Source organism: Poecile atricapillus, chromosome 3, assembly GCF_030490865.1.
Source record: "Poecile atricapillus isolate bPoeAtr1 chromosome 3, bPoeAtr1.hap1, whole genome shotgun sequence".
In the NCBI taxonomy this organism is placed as follows: domain Eukaryota; kingdom Metazoa; phylum Chordata; class Aves; order Passeriformes; family Paridae; genus Poecile; species Poecile atricapillus.
Window position 1 is genome coordinate 49,324,219 of NC_081251.1, and position 18,891 is coordinate 49,343,109.

General features: G+C 38.8%; 1 protein-coding gene across 1 annotated transcript in view; it reads right to left on the reverse strand.

The window, feature by feature from the left end:
- The window catches only part of ROS1 (ROS proto-oncogene 1, receptor tyrosine kinase), an 82,776-nt gene that overhangs the window by 35,911 nt on the left and 27,974 nt on the right, over positions 1–18,891 (reverse strand). The window contains exons 15-28 of the mRNA XM_058835702.1: positions 18,104–18,214; positions 17,412–17,593; positions 16,280–16,471; positions 10,729–10,829; positions 8,952–9,166; positions 8,422–8,586; positions 7,688–7,849; positions 6,674–6,936; positions 5,800–5,863; positions 4,948–5,150; positions 4,261–4,472; positions 3,467–3,753; positions 2,362–2,538; positions 308–525 (exon numbers count right to left, since the gene is read on the reverse strand). Of these exons, the coding sequence (XP_058691685.1) occupies positions 308–525; positions 2,362–2,538; positions 3,467–3,753; positions 4,261–4,472; positions 4,948–5,150; positions 5,800–5,863; positions 6,674–6,936; positions 7,688–7,849; positions 8,422–8,586; positions 8,952–9,166; positions 10,729–10,829; positions 16,280–16,471; positions 17,412–17,593; positions 18,104–18,214 (2,552 nt within the window). The remainder of the gene's footprint in view (positions 1–307; positions 526–2,361; positions 2,539–3,466; positions 3,754–4,260; positions 4,473–4,947; positions 5,151–5,799; positions 5,864–6,673; positions 6,937–7,687; positions 7,850–8,421; positions 8,587–8,951; positions 9,167–10,728; positions 10,830–16,279; positions 16,472–17,411; positions 17,594–18,103; positions 18,215–18,891) is intronic.

The following is an 18,891-nucleotide window of genomic DNA, read 5'->3' on the forward strand; positions in this document are numbered from 1 at the left end:
CAGTTTCAGTATAGGTCCCTACAGAAAAGAAAGCACATACCAAAAAACAAGCCAAAAATAGGGGGGGAGGTACTTGCATAAAGGAAAACTAGGGAAACTAAGAAATCTATCACGTACCAAATACCTAGAGAAAAGACAATTACTGTTGTAAAATTATCCTAGAGAAAGGACAATTACTCTTGGGAGAGAGAAATGGAAAAACTTGCTGACAGAAAGCTACAGAATGGTTCATAAAATCACTAGAAGTGATATCACATTGCCTGTTTATAGATGATAGCACATGCATTTCTGTGTGAAGTAGCCATACCAATGTTTTTTGCTGTGGAGCAGACACACAGTGTATTGAGTTCCTGCAGATGTTTGTCATTTGTCTGGAAAATACCAGGTACGTTGGTGTAGGCTGGGAAATGCCAGGGCATAGCTGCTGTGGTGTGACAGATGGCAAGCTTAGTGTAAAACTGGTGTTAGTCGTAGCAAGGATGGTAGGTTTCTCAGTGTCTGGCAAGAGAGTCAGGCACCTTTTATCTAGAAAAGACATCAAAAGATTAAAAATTGAAATCATGGCTGGACCAATCCAAACTTGCATAGGATTCTACCACCATTCATATGAGGAAGCATAACTACAAAGCATTCTTACTGCTCTCACAAAGAGAAACAGAAGAAAGTTCCACCTGAAAGTATTTTATTTGTTTACTTTCATGGACACAAAAACAGTGGTCCTCAAAGAAACTCTCATTTATCTTTAATAAGATACAACTTTAATGAAGAATTTAGGTTCTTCTTCAAGAAGAAGATGGAAATGCATCTTGAAGATGGAAATGCAAATTGTAGTTGCTGTGTTGTCAGGGCAGTACATAGTGATGAGCCCAAACTTGCCTGTTACAGGAAAGATATATACTGAATAGACATCACCTTTCTCTAGCAATTGAGTGTTATCTACTACTCCTTCCAAACAGTTTTCCATGTGTAATGTGACAACAAATAATGAGAGCCAAATTTAGGAGGTATAAAAGGAGTCTAGAGGGAGAAAATAACAGAAAACTATACTGACAGTTAATGAAAAGTAACAAAAGAAAATTCCTCATCACTTGATATACTTTGAAAAACAAAATAAAAATATATTAAATGGACTTCCTGCTAAGAAGGAAGAAATTTAGGCATGTGTACAGGGAAGAAAGTACAAGGAACAATGCTTGCCCTTAGGTCACAACTGACCTCATAGTCAAGATCTTTCCTCCCAAAGTGAGTAACGGGCTATTCCTACAAAAGTCAGGCTCTTGCATATTCCTTCAAATGTATTTGCAGCACCCAGTGTAAATTAGAAAATCTCTGTGGGGATCTCTGGGTAGAAATAATCCATTTGGACTGAAATTTGTTTCTTCCCTTTGTGCTCCAGCTAAGCCTGAGGCTCTTGCAGGAAGCCCTGTCCCTGGGGAGAGGGATTGGCACATTCTGTACCAGGGCCAAACCAGGCTCCTGCACCAATGCCAAGCCCACACAGATCTCATGAGAACAAACATGCCCAAAGTGTTGGCAAGAATAGCCTGAGCATTGGTCAGAGCAGCTGCAGGCAGGCATGACTATACCAGCTACCCAAAAGAATGTGAAATGATTCTGTTCTGAAGTTTATCTCAATAAAATATTCATTTGAATATTTTTCAGGTTTTTTATGCAAAACTGGAGTTCAATAATTATTTTGAGTATATTCATCATGTTGGTAGCTGTTCTAAACCTCTGCATTTACAAAGATAATCCCTATAGGTACCTTGAACCCTAATTTTCTATTAAAACTAATGTTTTATTTCTTTCATTATCATTCTACAATGGTTTGTTTAAAATATTAGGAGTTATTAGCCTGGGTCTACTATAATGTAACCTGTAACTGTCTCTTGCATACTTCATTATAAATCACTTTATTAGGCAGAGTTCTTATCTCTTTGTCTTTGGAAGGACAGACCTTTTTTTGAGTTTTACATACTTTCGAACAAACTCAGAAATCTGCGTCATGACAGGGATCACTATCAAATTCTTGCTACAGCACTGTGGAACATATTTACTCTTTTTCTGCCCTGTAACATGCACCACCTTTTCTAAATCTCTGGGTCTGACACAGCTTTGAAAATAGGCATAGTTTGGCATTAAGAAACAAGGGAAATACTCATCATCATGACCTTCCACTGTATCCAACACAAGGCCAGCCCTTTTATTCATCCTTTTAAAAATGTGCAAATTGTTTGTCTGTAGAAGGCACCTGAATTCATGAAGCATACTTTACATAAATACACATAGCACAATCTGAAACTTAAATACATGCCCTGAAAGAAATGAGTTACATTCACAAAACAACCAAATCCCCTCTACCTGGATATGATTGTGCTGCTGAGCTGTAAGCTAAGATTTTCAGTGCATGGTTTGTTCTCTTGTGAAGAAAGTGTCTTCTGCTTTCTTTATTTGCTAGCCAAATTTCAGTGTATTCCTTTGTTTCAGTGGTCCAGTATATAAATTTCTTATCTGCAGTCAAGCTGCTAATTTTATTACCTGTAGGAAAACATTGCATAAGTCAGTTTCATAGTCAACCCTGAGCACATGATTTTTACAAGAGCAGGCAGGTGCTTGTATTCTCAGTGAGTCAATATAGGTATCTTGGCCATACCGTATTCTCAAAGACCTCCCCTTGAGAAGAGATTTCTGATATTTTCCAGTGGGTCTCATGATGCTGAGACACTGTTATTCCAGCTTACAGGTGTAGATTTGAAGGTGTTTAATTGCCTATAATTATGAGAATTTCTAGTCCATTAACAAACACAAGAAATAAAACCCAAAATCAAGAGCTGTCTAAAGAAACTTTACTCTTTTTCCAAGATGACGACCACTGTGATCTGCCATCTCTCAGGAGCCACTAAGACAGCTCCTCTGGTAACAGAACAGTTTTACCAGCATCTCTCTAGAACTGAGCTGAAAACTGAGCAGCCGAGAGTAAGTGTTATGGAAGTGAACATGGATAATTTGTCACACAAGACCCTACCTGCATAAAATACCTTCCCCACATGATGAAGTCTGCAATGCCATTTTCAGGCATAAATTTTTATTGTATCTTTTCACTGAGATAAACTGCAATAGGTGTAGCCAATATGAAACCCTAGCAAAATAATGTGTTCATATCCTAAGTGAAATCTATTGACAAGTAGCACTTGAGGCCGTAGCATTTCTTTTACATCTTACTAGAATACAAACTTGCATCAGTAAACATCTACACACTGCTCCTTCTTCTAGTTTGTACACAGTACAAACTAGAAACACAGTACAAACTGGAAACACAGAACACAAATATTTTGTTCATATTGACGTATAGACTTAGTTCTAGAAACTAAGCGTTTCATGAATACGATTTTCTGAAATGAATGTTGATTGAAGTAAGAGACAGCAAGAATCACAAACTACTTAGACAAATAAAAGACTCTCAGACCTTGAATACTTGGTATTTTGATAATTCTCCAGCAGTGGCAACCATCCACATCTGAGACCCATATTTCATCTCTTCGTCTGATAAAAAGCAGCTGGGGGTTTTTGGAGTCAGACAAATCTATATACATAGGTCTTCCTAGCTCCACTTCTGTGACATTGCAGGTGCAGCAGTTCCTCATCTGTTTTTCTACCAATCCTTGTCCCAAGATGTGGTGCACGGTGTTGTTCAGAATATCATAATAAAACATGTGGCTGCCATTATCAAGCTCTTCCATCCAGTACAAGCGGCTATCAAAGAAAATGTATTGCTTTCAGCAGAAAAGCTTCAACCTGACCAATCTAAATGCAACCCTAGCCTGGGTAAATAACTTGTCACAAATCTCCCAAACATTTAAAGCCAGTTAACTACAGCAGCATAATTGCAAAGTGATTCCAAGTGCCAAATTATTATTTTTGTGTAGAAGGCCACAATAACTTACTATTTTGGACAAAATGGCTACTATAAAAAAATTGTTATCTGGTGCTGACCTTCATTTGCATTACTCACATAGAAGAACCTATCAGTATTTAAGCGTAATTTGAAATCTTTACTCACAGACATCTTTTTGAAATTAGATATATCCATGCTCAACTAGCGGTTCTAAAGTAGTACTACATCCAAAAATTTCTGAGATTTACATAATGCCAAAACTCATCAACAATAAAAAATCCGTTTTAGTCTTTTACAGTTCAAGTTTTAATGAAAATCATATTTAAAATTTGCTTTAAAAAAGTTATTAGCAATATGTGCCTTACCTTAAGAAAGGATATGACAAGAGAGATGATACAGTTGAATTACTTTTGTCCAGCTGCAAGTTCAAGGATTTTAGAGATTTTTTCTTGAGCTCAAGATCAATAACAAATATTTGAGTTTCATTCTGTGGTGTTTTCAGTGCAACAAAGAGATGCCTTGCAATCCAGTCAACTGTGATGGCTGTGACATTGTGAAGATGTGCATCTTTGAAAAACTTAAGAAAAAAAATTTAAAAGGATGGAATTTTCCAACCTGTTGTTAAGACATTATGAAAATCAATTTGATTTCAAAAGAAAAATGTCTACTTGGGAAGTAGAAGTCAAACAAATATGTGTCATGGATTGGCAACTCTTTCAGACAAATCAAAACTATTGTTTCACAAATATCAATTGTTGCTTCCATACTCTTGAAATTAGAATGAATTAAATTAAATTGAAATAATTAAGTGTGATACAAAATACAAACTTCTTGTATTTACTAGTATGAGTTTTAAATTAAACATCTGATAATATATCTTATCAACATAGAAGATGTCAGTCAAACCATTTCTAATTAATAGGACAACTTCAACAATGGCATACTCTGGTCATTTTTACTTTTTCAAAAGCATAGTTGGCCATAAAATTATGGCAATAATGGCCAGGTATGAAAGTAGATTCTCTCAAGTAAAGGAGTGAATAAAAGAATACCTGAAACATTGAAGCATTCTGTATATTCAGAATAAAAAGAGAATCTTCAGTGATATGGTATGCTTTGTCATCATCAGCAGTGTAACAGATGTCCTTTACATTAGTCTTTGCTGAAAGTTCCCATATGGTATGACTACTGTCTATGTCGGTAAGAAACAACTTGTTGGCAGAAATAGTTATTAGAGTTGGGGCAGGGAAAAGTTCTGGAGGAAAAAGGGCACAGCAGAATTAACAAAAAAAAAAAACATCCTAGATAATCACAGTTGTTCATAAGGAAAGGAAGTATGAGATACAAATAAATGATGGACCTGAACTTATTGTATTTAGTTGTATGCCACAGTCAATAAATAATGAGATGCCCTCTTGTCATCACAATCAAACTACTGAGATATTTTCAGTGTTATTTTGAATGCTTACCTAACAAATATAAGCATAGTAAATCAGATTTTCTCATTTAATTCCCTTTAACAGCCAAACTAGAAACAGCCTATGATCTATAGTGGCTCTCTAACTTTCCTAGTTAACTTTGACAGCCTTATTAGAAATGTATCATGATCTCTAGCAGTATACAGATTGCAGGTGAAAACCTACTGTTCCATACTAGCCTGAAGTTGCACAAAAAAGCTAACTTAGCATAGTTTTGAGGAAAGGCATGAAATTCCCAAAAATTTAGTCTAATGATAAGGAATGTGTTAATCTTTCGTATCAGAGGATGTAACCATTTCCTCTGTTGTGTCTGCTGTATGTCACATAAAATGTTCGAGGCTATTTATCAGATTGCCAAACTCTTGTACTGTCATTTTCAGCAGCTATTGCACACAAACCATGAGACAGCAGCTAAATCATCCATACCTGAAGAATTCCTCTCTGCCATATCAGACAAAGGTCCTGGACCTACAGAGGTGAAAGCCTGTACCTGTGGGACAGGAGATTGACACTTATGTTAAGTAACAGCATAAATGTCTGCATATAAGAGCCTGTAGAGTCAATAGAGAGAAAACCCCTGGCTGCTCACCAAGGAATGTATGTGCCCTGTTTGACATAAGGCTGTGCTGGTCAGTTCAAAGGTTGCATTCAAGTTGGGACTGTGGCTATGAAGAGAATTTTAAGCAGTGCCACAGAGATTGACAATCCATGTTGCATCTAACAGTTAGAGCTCAAAGTACCCCAGACAGACTTTTTGTTTCCTTTCCCAGCCTGGAACAATCCCTACCGTTTGTTGACCTTGCAACCAACATGGTGTTCTCTCTTATTAGTATCTGGTCTATTACACACTCTCATGCTTTTAACTTGTCTTTCAAGCATACGTCCTGTCTGTTCCAAAACTTTATCCCAATGAAAATATTACTTCTTGACAAGTTCTGAACTGGAAGTCTCTTTGCATGGAAACCACATGAGTCCTTGCATTTCTCAAACTCTGGCTCAGTTCAAAAGGCCTGTCACTCTCTGCCAGATCAGCTGAATTTGTGTTCAACTTGCAGTTTTCAATAGTGACTTGGGGAAGCCTCTAGCAAAGTTTCTTTTGGGCTTCACCATTTATTGAACAACATGATACACAGAGAGGTTAAGCCAGGTATCCATGGGTGAGTCAGCAAATCAGCAGTTCTACAAGCAGAAACCACAAACTCTTGCCCCAAGCCAAAAGAACATCTCCCAGGCAAACACATCAGACTGCACAGATAACATCTACCAACTAACATGAGACAAGCTTAGTAATTTTTCATACCTGAAACCTCACTGTGAGGTTGGGAAGGACATCCTTGGGAGAAAACTGCATCTGTGTGGGTTTAACATTGATTTCAGTCCACTCCATGAAAGTGCCAGCAGTGCTGCTCTGATTCAACAGCTGATAGTAAACCCTGAACTGCGTTAATATTCCATTGTCTCTTTCAGGTCTGTCCCACCTGAACTCCATAAGGACTTTCCCTTCACTTTCATGTAGGTTCTTTTGTACCACATATATTCTAGGGTTCCTAGGGGCTGAAGGAACTGTATAAAAAACATAAAGATAAAATGCACAGAACAAAATACTCCTGTTAAAACACAAGCCCTACCTCATAACTACTCTACAGAAGAATATCTAAAACTTAAAGGTAATTCCTTTCTGGTTTTCATTGATGTGAGGCTATCTGGTTTTAACTTACCTAGCCAAAAGAAGGAGCTGTATAAACAGGAAAAAAATGCACTCCTGCACTGAGATTGAGACATATCTATTTAGCCAAGTCCTGTATGTAACTATGAGGCTGTAAAAATTTTCACAACACAGGGCATATTCTATCCCCTCTCCTATTCATTTCAAAATCTACTGCATCTCATAAGCTTTCTCAGTGCTTCAGTCACTCTACACTATATTTTAGCAAACTTAATTTTGACATGCATAAGAGCAAAAATAAACACTGAAGCAAGAGTAAAATATGCATAACATTTATTAAAAATCTACTAAGTGGTTAAGATATTGCATGCAGCCTTTGGTGTTCATTATGGATTCAGTTTCTCTTTCCTGCTCATAGTTATAGACATATTGTCCTGCATTTTCTGTTCTGAATTCAATTACTTCAATTGTCTGCATTTATTTATGCAATAGATGATTGCCAAAGATACTCAGAAATATGTCCTTTTAACTCTGCCTGCAGCTGACTAGCTCTGAAAGCTGCTCATGCTTTGCCAGGTTTCACTTGCTGACATTGAGCTGCTCCCAGTACCCATTACACGAGAGGAAGAGGATGTAAAATTTTAGTACCTCCTTCAGGGGCTCGAAGGGATACAGATGTCATTGGTGCCTTGCCCCAGTATGTGTACGGAGTGACAGTAAAATCAAAGAGTGTAAATGGTTCCAGCCAGTCCACTCTGTAGGATGGCACTGTCAGATTATGGGGGTGAAGGCATCCTTCACTCTCCATAGACTGCAAATGAAATTAAACAGAACAAAATAAAGCAAGATTTTTTTTCCTACTCAAAAGGCCTTCAGTTTTCCAAAATTCCTTCGCCAAACTGGTCAACTAAATGAAAACACAGCTTCTCTTCCTGTGAGTGATCATTGTTTCACCAGCTCCTGTGGCACTGTAGTGATGTGTAGCAATGTGCCAGCAATCCGCCCTTCTAATTTAAAGTAAAGTTTACCATATGTGCTAAAGAGGGGATGAAGGCTGGATTTCACATTCAAGCAAAGGCTGTCCCACTGTCCCCTCAGAGGACACTTCTGTCTCTGAGTTTCTGTGAGAGGCTTTCTCATGAATTTTTGATCACTGTGATCTCCTTGACTGGCTCTTCACATCACACCCACTAGTCCAGAGCCACTGCTGGCTGCAGTGCCAGAGAAACTGGACAATTTGCACTCTGTTTACAATTTAGTTTGGATCTTGACCAATTTGTAAATGTTGGAGAAGAAACAAACTCTATTTCTTTTTAAAGATACATGTAACAGCAAGTATGTGCAGTAATACATGTAGATAATAGGGAGGGATTGCATCAAGATCCTCACTTGTAGAGCTTTTGATCCCACGCAGTAAAAGACAGTTCCCCATTCCACCTTTGTGGAGGGACTCCAAGTGATGTGGAAACTTGAGGAATTTCCTGTGATTCTGAAAGAAGACTCTGGCACTGAATTTGGAATCACTTTTGGCGTAGAAGAAAAATTTCCTGTCCATAAACAGAAGAAATAATAATAATCTAAAGAATGTGAGGAAAAGGTAGACTATTCAAACGTGATTTAAAGCATTAAAGTAAATCCTGTAAGACAGCATTAAATAGAAACAATAAACAACAACAACATGTATTCTTTTTATCCATATGTATACATTCAGCTTTTATAATTGCACATTAGCCTGACATATTTATCAGGTGGTATATATATATATATGTATCAGGTGTGTCCTGCTATATTTATTAATAAGTTGCTCTTGTCCCCATCTTTTGTCAAATGACTAAAGAATTTCAAGAATGAAGAATTGCAGGCTGACAGTGAATACTTGTATTGAGGAGTTTAGATAAAGAAAATAATGTACCTGGCAAAGGTTTAAGTGACGCCTGAACAAGGGTAAAGGCTGTAAACTGTGCTGGTTGTGAGAAGGGAATGCTAAGGCTCTGATTGACTTCCTGGACTGTAATAAACTGAAGCCTATTAATCCAGAACAGACGACCACTGTAGTATTCCAGTGCACCCTGAGATATTTCTGAAGTACTCCATGCTGCAAATTCCGTGACAATGGCCTTAGCACAACTGTGGAAATATGTATGAAATTAGCAACTGATAGCACACATGTAGAGGGAACAGATTTATGCAATGTTTGACACATTGTTAAGTTTTTTTATAATTCACGTTCTTAATACTTATAATTCAAATTCTAAAATGTAGGAGGCAGGAAATCAAATTTTTTTTCTTTTAGCTCTTTAAAGCAGAACATTTTTCAGCATATGAAACATTGCAGAACAAAAAGGCCTTCATTCCCTTTATTTCATTGGAAAACAATTATGAAATGGTTTAAGATCCTGTTGCATAGATGCAGACAAATGAGTATTTTGAAAAGTCAGCCTACATTCTCTCAACAATTCCACTGAAACAGTGAAATCTGCTTCAGAGCATGAGATTCATTCTACTTCACTACATCAGGAACCCAGATTTATTTGACCCTGCTGGTTTTCTTCCACTATTTATTAAGATATATTAACATTTTTCTTCACTGGGATCACTGGTGATTTAATCTGCCTCGTATATTCTATGTCAAAACTAACAGGCTTTTTTAGGTCCCAATTTATCTTGGCAAGAGATTAAATATGTTGTAAGAGGCATCATTTTGCCATCTCAGAAATGTCTTTGAGCTTAGACACATGCCATCCAAAACAAATTTGGAAAAGCTTTGACACGCCATCAGGTCCATTAGGATGGATCACTTCTAATCTCTGTATTCTGGCATGCCAGGGACAATGATTTATGGTTGCCAATTGGTTCATAATGGAGCTGCATGTTCCAGCTAAAACTAATCAACATATTTTGATTATTTAAGTGTTTACTATTAATCATAGCAAGTCTAAAATCAGTCAGAAAATTCATCTGATTCCACACAAAGCCAGCCTGCAACACTGTGGGCACATGTAAATACAGATGCTTCTCAATTAAGTTTAAGCAGCTTAATCTGATGCTTGAAAGAATATTAAAATAATCACATTCCCCACATGGAAGAGAGGAAAAACGTAGCTTCACAAACTACTTTGCATTATACACTTTGCACTTAGAGAACAAACCACCACTTTTCTCAAGGTTTTAGTATATAATCAAGCTAACCCATAAACACTGTTTGTTATGTTTTGTCTTATTAAACTTTCTGCCTCTCTGGAGTAATGCAGCCATTTCATGCTCTTGATGATTGAGAGGAAAGCCTGCTGAGTGCTGTTTGCTCAGGTGAGAAAGTGGTGTCAGTTCAAGTCCTGAGATTCGTGAAAGATGAGCAGGTTACAGAGCTCCAGGCTCTTGGAAACTGTCGAGAGTTGTAAATGCCAAGATAAAATAGACAATAAGCAGCAATTATTTCCTAAAGCTAAGTCAAAAAATTGATGAGCATGACCTCAGTTCAGCTGAGGTTCCATACCATGTTTCTCTTGCTGTAAACCTGTGTTACCAACCATCACATGTAGTTTGCCATCAGCTAGCCACGATCACTAGCTCTTCTTTTTGTTTATTGCTAAATTAGTAAATAGTGTGCACTGAATGGCATTTTTTTCTTAAAGAGTATGACAAAAACTAGAAAATACAGACTTTCTTACCTTTCTTACCTATTTACTTACCCTTCTTTGCGGAGAGAAGCTCTGTATAGGTTTAGACATAGACTGTCTTGCACAAGCCAGTAAAGGAAACCACAGGTGAGATCCAAAGTTACACCAACCACCTAAGAAAAAACAGTCCAAATAGCAATTTGAACACACCTTCACTTCTGAGGTAAGAGCCCTTAGGCATAGCAGTTGTCTAGACAGCATCATGAGACCCTTCATTGGCTAAAACAGCATCACTACCATGAATGTTTATTCTAACACAAAAAGAGATAGCACTAGAAAATAATCAGGTCCCTGGTGGACACCTATTTATAGCAGCTGATGATTTCTAGATAACATTTTTTGAACACCTGTCACAGTGTTCATTCCTGGAGTATCTGAGTACCTCAGATGTGATGGCAATAGCATATCAAGAGATTAGCAGAACTACCTACCAAAATATCTCTCGTATTTTAGCATTCTTTGCCTGAAAGAGGTGGGTGATATCCAGTCTGAAAGTCAGAATCACCTTTTGAAAAAAGTATTTCAGGTCTTTTGTCTTTGTTTTCCAGCTTTGATTTTATACAGAAACAGTTTAAAGTGTTGCATTACTTATGGAAAATAGATGCAAAATATTAATTAATTTATTTGATTGAGCAGGAAATTTGATTTTTTTTTTTTGTAAATAATTTATCATTAAATAAAGGGGGAAGGAAATTAAACAATCTTCCTGTTCTTTACTTCAGTGTTTCATTTTCCTTTAAGGGAGGTGAAAGATTTGTTGTTCCTTTTTAATAGGATCTAATATTCAAAATAGAGTTTTCTTGTTTCTGTAGTAAACAACAGATTCAATACCATATGCAACAGTAATAAGAATCAGACATTTAATAATCTGTTCTGTGAATAAAAAAGAATTTGCTTCCATAAGTTAGTCTGCTAAATGTTATCAAGTTTAGTCTATTTTATATCATTAGCACAGCTTACAAGTTGTTTGGGGCCTCTCTGAACGTGTTTTCCAGCAGCTCTCAAACTTCTCATGCAAACATTAGTTGTAACTATTCTTTTACAAGCTTAAATTTCCATTATGTATGTAAGTGGAACAGCCTTTTTTTTCCTAACTCTTCATTAATAAACTGCAGAAGATGATGACAGGAAAGCAAATGCTATATCACTTGGTTGTCTGTTGCTCCTTATGTAATCACATTCTTGACATATTTCTGTTGACATTGTATGTCAGAAAATCAAGGTTTGAATGATTGCTCCTGTAGGTTGTCCTGTTAAAAATATCTCACAGTGTGTATGTGCCCAAGTGTATATTTAGTCAGCTGTGCTATATTTTATCCCATTTACCTATTCTCCCTCCAATGCTCAACACCAAAAGATAAGTTCCTGAATTTATGTTGCTTTTTTGAACATTTAGGTCCTTCTACCCTACCTCATTTTTTTTTTCCTGCAGCTATTACATTTTCCTATAAATGTGTCCATCTTCTTTATCCTGATCCCTGTATCACCACTATTAGAAGGCAAATAAATATTTGTACTATTCATTTTCAGGAGTTAGGCAGTAGTTTAACACCTCCCTTCTGTTATGCTTCAAAGAGAGGCAAACATTTCCCAGTTCATGAGCGGTATTAGTCTCTGGGCATGACATGAATTTGTGGTGGTGCAATGAAACTGAACATCATGAGATGCAGGATGAACTTAGCTATTTGAAATATCTTTTGACTAAAAATATTGAAACAACACCTAAAGGGTCCTGGCCCCACTTCCATATAATGCACTTTGCTGCTCCCCTATAAATTACTTATGCTCTAGTCATGTTGTACAGTGTAAACAGCTAAGTGGTTTAGAAATTCTATGCCAGATCCTAAGTTAAAATAAATCAGAGTAGCTCTGCTAAAATCAATCAAGCTCTGCCAATACATGCCAGCTGAGCTAAACAACTGATCAGAAAATAAAATAATTGCCATAAAAGGATCTAGTTCCTGCCAAAGAAATTACGTTTTCAAAGCTCTGCCTTTGTATTTGTTTAGGAAACCTGCCATTTTCACAGTAGGCTCTTCTATTCCTATTCCTAGCATTCAGATTTCAAGCTAAAAGGAAGTACAGCTACAAACTGCTGAAGATCCAGCTGAACAGCAATTCTTTATTAGAAAAACAGATGGTGAATATCAGTACGAACCACTCCACTGTGTGGAGAACACACTTTAACTGTTGGATAACAGCAATTAACTATTGCATCTGTGTTTTAGTACTGAGGTAAGACATGCTCTTCTCAGGTAAAGGATTTCATTGTGCAAGGAAGATACATATTAGTACCTGTGCAAACATGTATTTGCCTCTTGATATTGAGACGATAACAACCAGCTCAACAATTCCATCATTAAAAAACATTGTGCTGTCCTTTTTTTTCTGAGAGTTTCATTGAGTTTTATTTTAATAAAGAAGCACCTGTCAGCTATAACTGGTCACTTCTCAATCTAGACACTTTCACTTGGCTTTTTGCCTGTGTGCATCACAGCAGGAGGCTGAGTTCAGGAAGTCAGTGCATAGATTAGGGCAGCAGAGAAGCAGAAGAGGAGATGTTTGTTTGTAGGAGGTGTGAATAAGTGAATGGTTGAAGGCTGGTATCACTGACATAGAGAAAGGTGCAGAAAAAAAAAATAAAAAATGACAGGACCAGACAAGCAGTCATATTGCTGCCAAGGTTCTTGAAAGCAAGAACAAGAAATTTGAGGTTAGCATGAGGTGATCCAGAGAAGCAAGTAGTGATTCAAAAGAGAAGGGCAAGGAAGTTGAGGTTCGAGATTTAGAATAAACTGGAGCTTGTTGGTCCTTTGCCAGAGATCATCCAGAAGATGTATGCTAAGTCCAAGTGTGCCACTGAGCTTGGACAATATATATATTTCTATGGAGACAGTTCACACCAGCCAGCTTCCACAGAGGTAGGGAAGCACTGGAAGATAGATTGGTCCTTTGTGACACAGACTTGTCTCTCATGTACAAAAGTTTTAGCATTCTTCTGTATGCAGGATTACAAGTATAGTAGGTGGCACACCAAACCTGCCTTCCTTCTTCCCAAGCTCTCATGAAAGTAAAAGATCACAGGAGTAAAATCTCAAAGGAGATTAGCTGGCCTTTCATGGACTAAACTAGGCCAGGTTTTTTGGTTTTTTTTGTTTTTTTTAAATAATCAGAGAAACAGCAGATTCTTTTCATTTGGGAAAGGAAAGTGAAATGTTCTGGGGAATGATACAAAGCTAACTAAGAAAGATAAAACTGGAAGTAACACTAAAACTGGAAAGGGTCTTTAATGGACAACCTGGCTTCAGGTAAAATAGGAGTACATTTTGTATGACAGATGGAATAAAAGAAAATACTTCTTTAGCAAGGGCTGTGAGGAGGGAGGGAGGGAGGGAGGGAGGGAGGGAGGGAGGGAGGAAGGAAGGAAGGAAGGAAGGAAGGAAGGAAGGAAGGAAGGAAGGAAGGAAGGAAGGAAGGAAGGAAGGAAGGAAGGAAGGAAGGAAGGAAGGAAGGAAGGAAGGAAGGAAGGAAGGAAGGAAGGAAGGAAGGAAGGAAGGAAGGAAGGAAGGAAGGAAGGAAGGAAGGAAGGAAGGAAGGAAGGAAGGAAGGAAGGAAGGAAGGAGGGAAGGAGGGAAGGAGGGAAGGAGGGAAGGAGGGAAGGAGGGAAGGAGGGAAGGAGGGAAGGAGGGAAGGAGGGAAGGAGGGAAGGAGGGAAGGAGGGAAGGAGGGAAGGAGGGAAGGAGGGAAGGAGGGAAGGAAGGAAGGAAGGAAGGAAGGAAGGAAGGAAGGAAGGAAGGAAGGAAGGAAGGAAGGAAGGAAGGAAGGAAGGAAGGAAGGAAGGAAGGAAGGAAGGAAGGAAGGAAGGAAGGAAGGAAGGAAGGAAGGAAGGAAGGAAGGAGGGAAGGAGGGAAGGAGGGAAGGAGGGAAGGAGGGAAGGAGGGAAGGAGGGAAGGAGGGAAGGAGGGAAGGAGGGAAGGAGGGAAGGAGGGAAGGAGGGAAGGAGGGAAGGAGGGAAGGAGGGAAGGAGGAAGGAAGGAAGGAAGGAAGGAAGGAAGGAAGGAAGGAAGGAAGGAAGGAAGGAAGGAAGGAAGGAAGGAAGGAAGGAAGGAAGGAAGGAAGGAAGGAAGGAAGGAAGGAAGGAAGGAAGGAAGGAAGGAAGGAAGGAAGGAAGGAAGGAAGGAAGGAAGGAAGGAAGGAAGGAAGGAAGGAAGGAAGGAAGGAAGGAAGGAAGGAAGGAAGGAAGGAAGGAAGGAAGGAAGGAAGGAAGGAAGGAAGGAAGGAAGGAAGGAAGGAAGGAAGGAAGGAAGGAAGGAAGGAAGGAAGGAAGGAAGGAAGGAAGGAAGGAAGGAAGATGCTAAGACCCTGACAGATTTTTTCATGAGAATACTCAGACTTGGAGTTCTTCCATTGTGTTGGCAACACCAATCCTCCTATCAAGAATGAAGTCAAATCTCACATGGTGGCAGAGGCAGGATGGATTTAGAGAAGACCAGGTCACAATGACCTGTGAGGAGCCAACAGTGAAGCAAGATTTTAAGAGACTTGACAGGACATCAGAGAGAGGTGAATGTAGAAGAAAGACAGGGGAAAGGTCAACAGAAATATGGAGGTTATCTGTGCAGGCCTCAGAGCATAACAAAATGTCTTCAGGTAGGAAAAGGGAGCTAATGAGCTTCCACATACTACAGGATCTTTGGTGAGCTAGCTACTGGTGGAAACAGCATCTTTATTTTCCCTCTCTTTCTACTTCTGCGTGGGACCCATTCTCCACCCTAATACAACTAAAACAGCAATCCCCCATCCCTTTTTCCCCACCTATGCTGCCCAGTGTCTTTACTCACTCTTGCAAGAAGGCCCCTTCTCTCTGAGGAGCTGCTCTGCTCAGCACCAGCCCCCTCACAGCCTTCTGGAGCTCCTTGTGAGCCTGGGGCAAAGCAAGGGGGGCCAAGCTGGGACCAGGCCTGTGTCTGGTTTGGGCAAGCGATGAAGAGAGGATGGGGAAGGGAAGGGATGGGCTGGGGAAGGAGAGCCTTACAAGCCTCAGGGTGTTGAACTTGCTGTTCCTGCCACCACATGAGGGACAGGATCAGGAAAGGTGGAGAGTGTCAGTGGCAGATGTGGCACCTGCACCGTGGCAGCAGCAGCAGCAACAAGCTGTGCCAGGCTGCAGCAGGGGCAGATGCCTTCCCCCCTCTCTCATCACCAGAGGAAAAGTCTACTTCTGGAACACACCTCTGCAGCCTGAAATGCAACCCTGGTATCCCTGGCAAGTGCCAAGCCTCAAAACTGGCCTTGACAGGTCCTGCAAGCTGGGGAACATCACAAAAGAGGCAGGATGCTATGAAGCTCTGGTTTCACATTTTGATGTGAAAGCCAGAAGTGACCATTAGACAAATTGTTTGGAAAAAAAGGAACCTTTCACATGTGGGAAGAAGCAGCATTACAACCACGATTTTGACAGCTGTGAACACTGACTATATTCAACGGTTCTAAATACTGAAACACACACCACCCCTCCACCCCATCTCTCACAAAAAGAAAGAAAAGTAAAAAAATCAGTCACCTGTTTATCAGAAAACTGTAGCTGCTCTTGTAACATGAGATACTCCTCTCCATTCAATCTTGTGGTCTCCACTGAATACATTGTGGCCCAGTACAAATAGCCATTTACTGAATCCACAACTAGATCCTTCACTGAGAAGACAACATGAGCTACAACATCTATATGGCCTCCCCACAGTGATTTTCTATAGATCTAGGGACAAAAGAATTGACTTTAGCATCACATCTAAATCATCAGCTATGATCAGCTGAGTGTACATTAGTGACTTTTCCACAGCTGTTTATCAAAAGACTGTGCAAGCCTTCAGCTTTCAAAGCCTAAACCTTTTGCATTCAAAGTAAAAGGATGAAGAATAATGCAAAATTATTAGTTCATTTTTGCCAGAAAGTAACAAAAGGAAAAAGCTGAAATAGCTTTTTTCCTTCGCTTTCCCAGTTTTGGCAGCCTTCTGTCTGACAGAATTTCTCACCCACTTCATATTCACTATTCACAAGTGTAAATGAGGGTGCAAGGCAGTGTGAAATCTGGCCTCCTAGCTCCAGTTTTTAAAACAGATTCTGACTTTGCACTTACAAGAAATGAAAAGCATAATTTGACAGCACTGCATAAATTAGCACTACAATTTTGAAGTCAGATACCTTTTAAATAATTCACATGTCAGTGTTCCTGATATGAGAGTGTACAAAGTGTAATTGTAATTATTTTTTAACTGCAGTGATCTGCAAAATATCACAGAGCAGAGGTCAACCTTGAAAATCTCTGTGTAAACAAATAACGCCAAATTTGATTAAAATAAAGTCCATCTACTTCTTGGATGAGATCAACAGGGCAGCCTCCATTTTCATTATCTTCATTTATTTTTACAATCTTGAATCCAACAGAACTGTTGATAGCATGTTTGACTTGCACCTGGTGAATTGCATGTTAGTGAATATTTTACCCCAAATTTTGTATAACTGTGGAAAATAACTTAAGGAAATAAAGATCTCCTTGTTCTACACTATAATAGCAAAGGTCCAAATGTATCTCAGGTTGCAAGAAGTAGGCATTATTTTCCCAAATACTGCCTTACAGTCTTTATTATTGATTTAAGGGATTTTTTTTTTTCTTTCAAGAATGCAGCTATACCTACCGTATTTGCCTTGCCAGCCCAATACAAGCATTGACCCAACCAATCAAAGGCCAACATCCTTGCATTTCTGATGCCAGACACATAAGTGTTCTCTGCGGTACCCTTTCTTTTGTTCAGTATCCGGGTCTGAACTTCCCCCATGGAATTAATCCAATAAAGAGTGTCATTATACCAATCGAGGTCTTGAAGAAAAAAAGGAATATGTTAAGCACTACACAAACATGCAAATAATGAAAAAAAACCCAAAGTCATTGTTTTAAAGAATAAAAATCGGTTAGGCACTTCAGCTTTTTAAAAATCAATACAAATGCACAGTTAGTCTCAGCTAATGTGAAGGTAGATGCTTCTTTATAGGACATAATGTACATGTATTGTACATATATAGCCTGGATTACTATAAATGCATGGCATATGTTAGGATGCTGGAGACAGAGCTATTTAGTTCAGAGGGTTGATTTTAGCTCTGCTGTAACTGTGGTCATGTCAGAAGTGTTTCACTAAGGATTAATTTGACTGATAAACTAGAAGAAAGGGGATGAACCCAAAGGGTCAGCTCAGTGAAGCTGCTGTATTGCCCTGCACATTCAAGTCTAGAGAACTCTTGTCTTTCAGTGCTGTAGGTGAAATTTATGGAGAGCTAATAAATGCCAAAAAAGCCTGTAGCAGCAGTAAGTGATTTGTTTAGCATGTACCTGAAACATTTCTTATATGAGGGTAGAGGAGTTCTCCTGGCCTGTAGCTATCCAGTCGCTGCTTCCAGAGACCTTCAGGCCCCACAGCCAACATATAGGGCTCTTCTTCAGCTGCAAAAGAAGAAAACTGCAGTTGTGCACACCAAGAAGCAATTTATGTATAGTATTTCTATTTCAATAGCAGTGGTTCCTGTTTCTGGAAAGTTACAAAAGTGCCTTTAAAACTGCCCCTGTCCTAAGGAATAAAGGACAAAGAAGAAATGCATGAAAATGTCATAATTTGAGAAACTCATGGTAGGTTCAGATAAAGAGCAATAAGGCAATTTGGAATTGTATTAGATGCTGAAAAAACACTGTGGGTTTGGACCTGTCCTTACCAAAGTCAGGTAAAAGTCACCCCTAAGTCAGTCCAGTACCCTAAACTGGAAGATATTTTCCCCTCAGACACACGTTAATTTGGGTGGACTAGTTTTAAAAAAACATTCCAAAGACATGGAAATCTCAGTCATTTTGCACAAATCCATATCCTCTGATAATCTATGCTCAAACCAAGAATTTTCAGCATTTGGTGAGCTGCACTTTTCCATGAATTGTCACTGACCCTCAGGGCACTGCACAAACCACTTCGTCACAAGAAGTTCTTTATAGAGCAATGGAAAGGGATAACACCTCTTTTACCATATCAAATAATGTTTTTGATAGAGTATTTGCATTAGAAAAATGTAGATAAGTACCAGTAATAATGCATAAATAAAATTTAATATCATTATTCTAGTTGGAGAATCTTA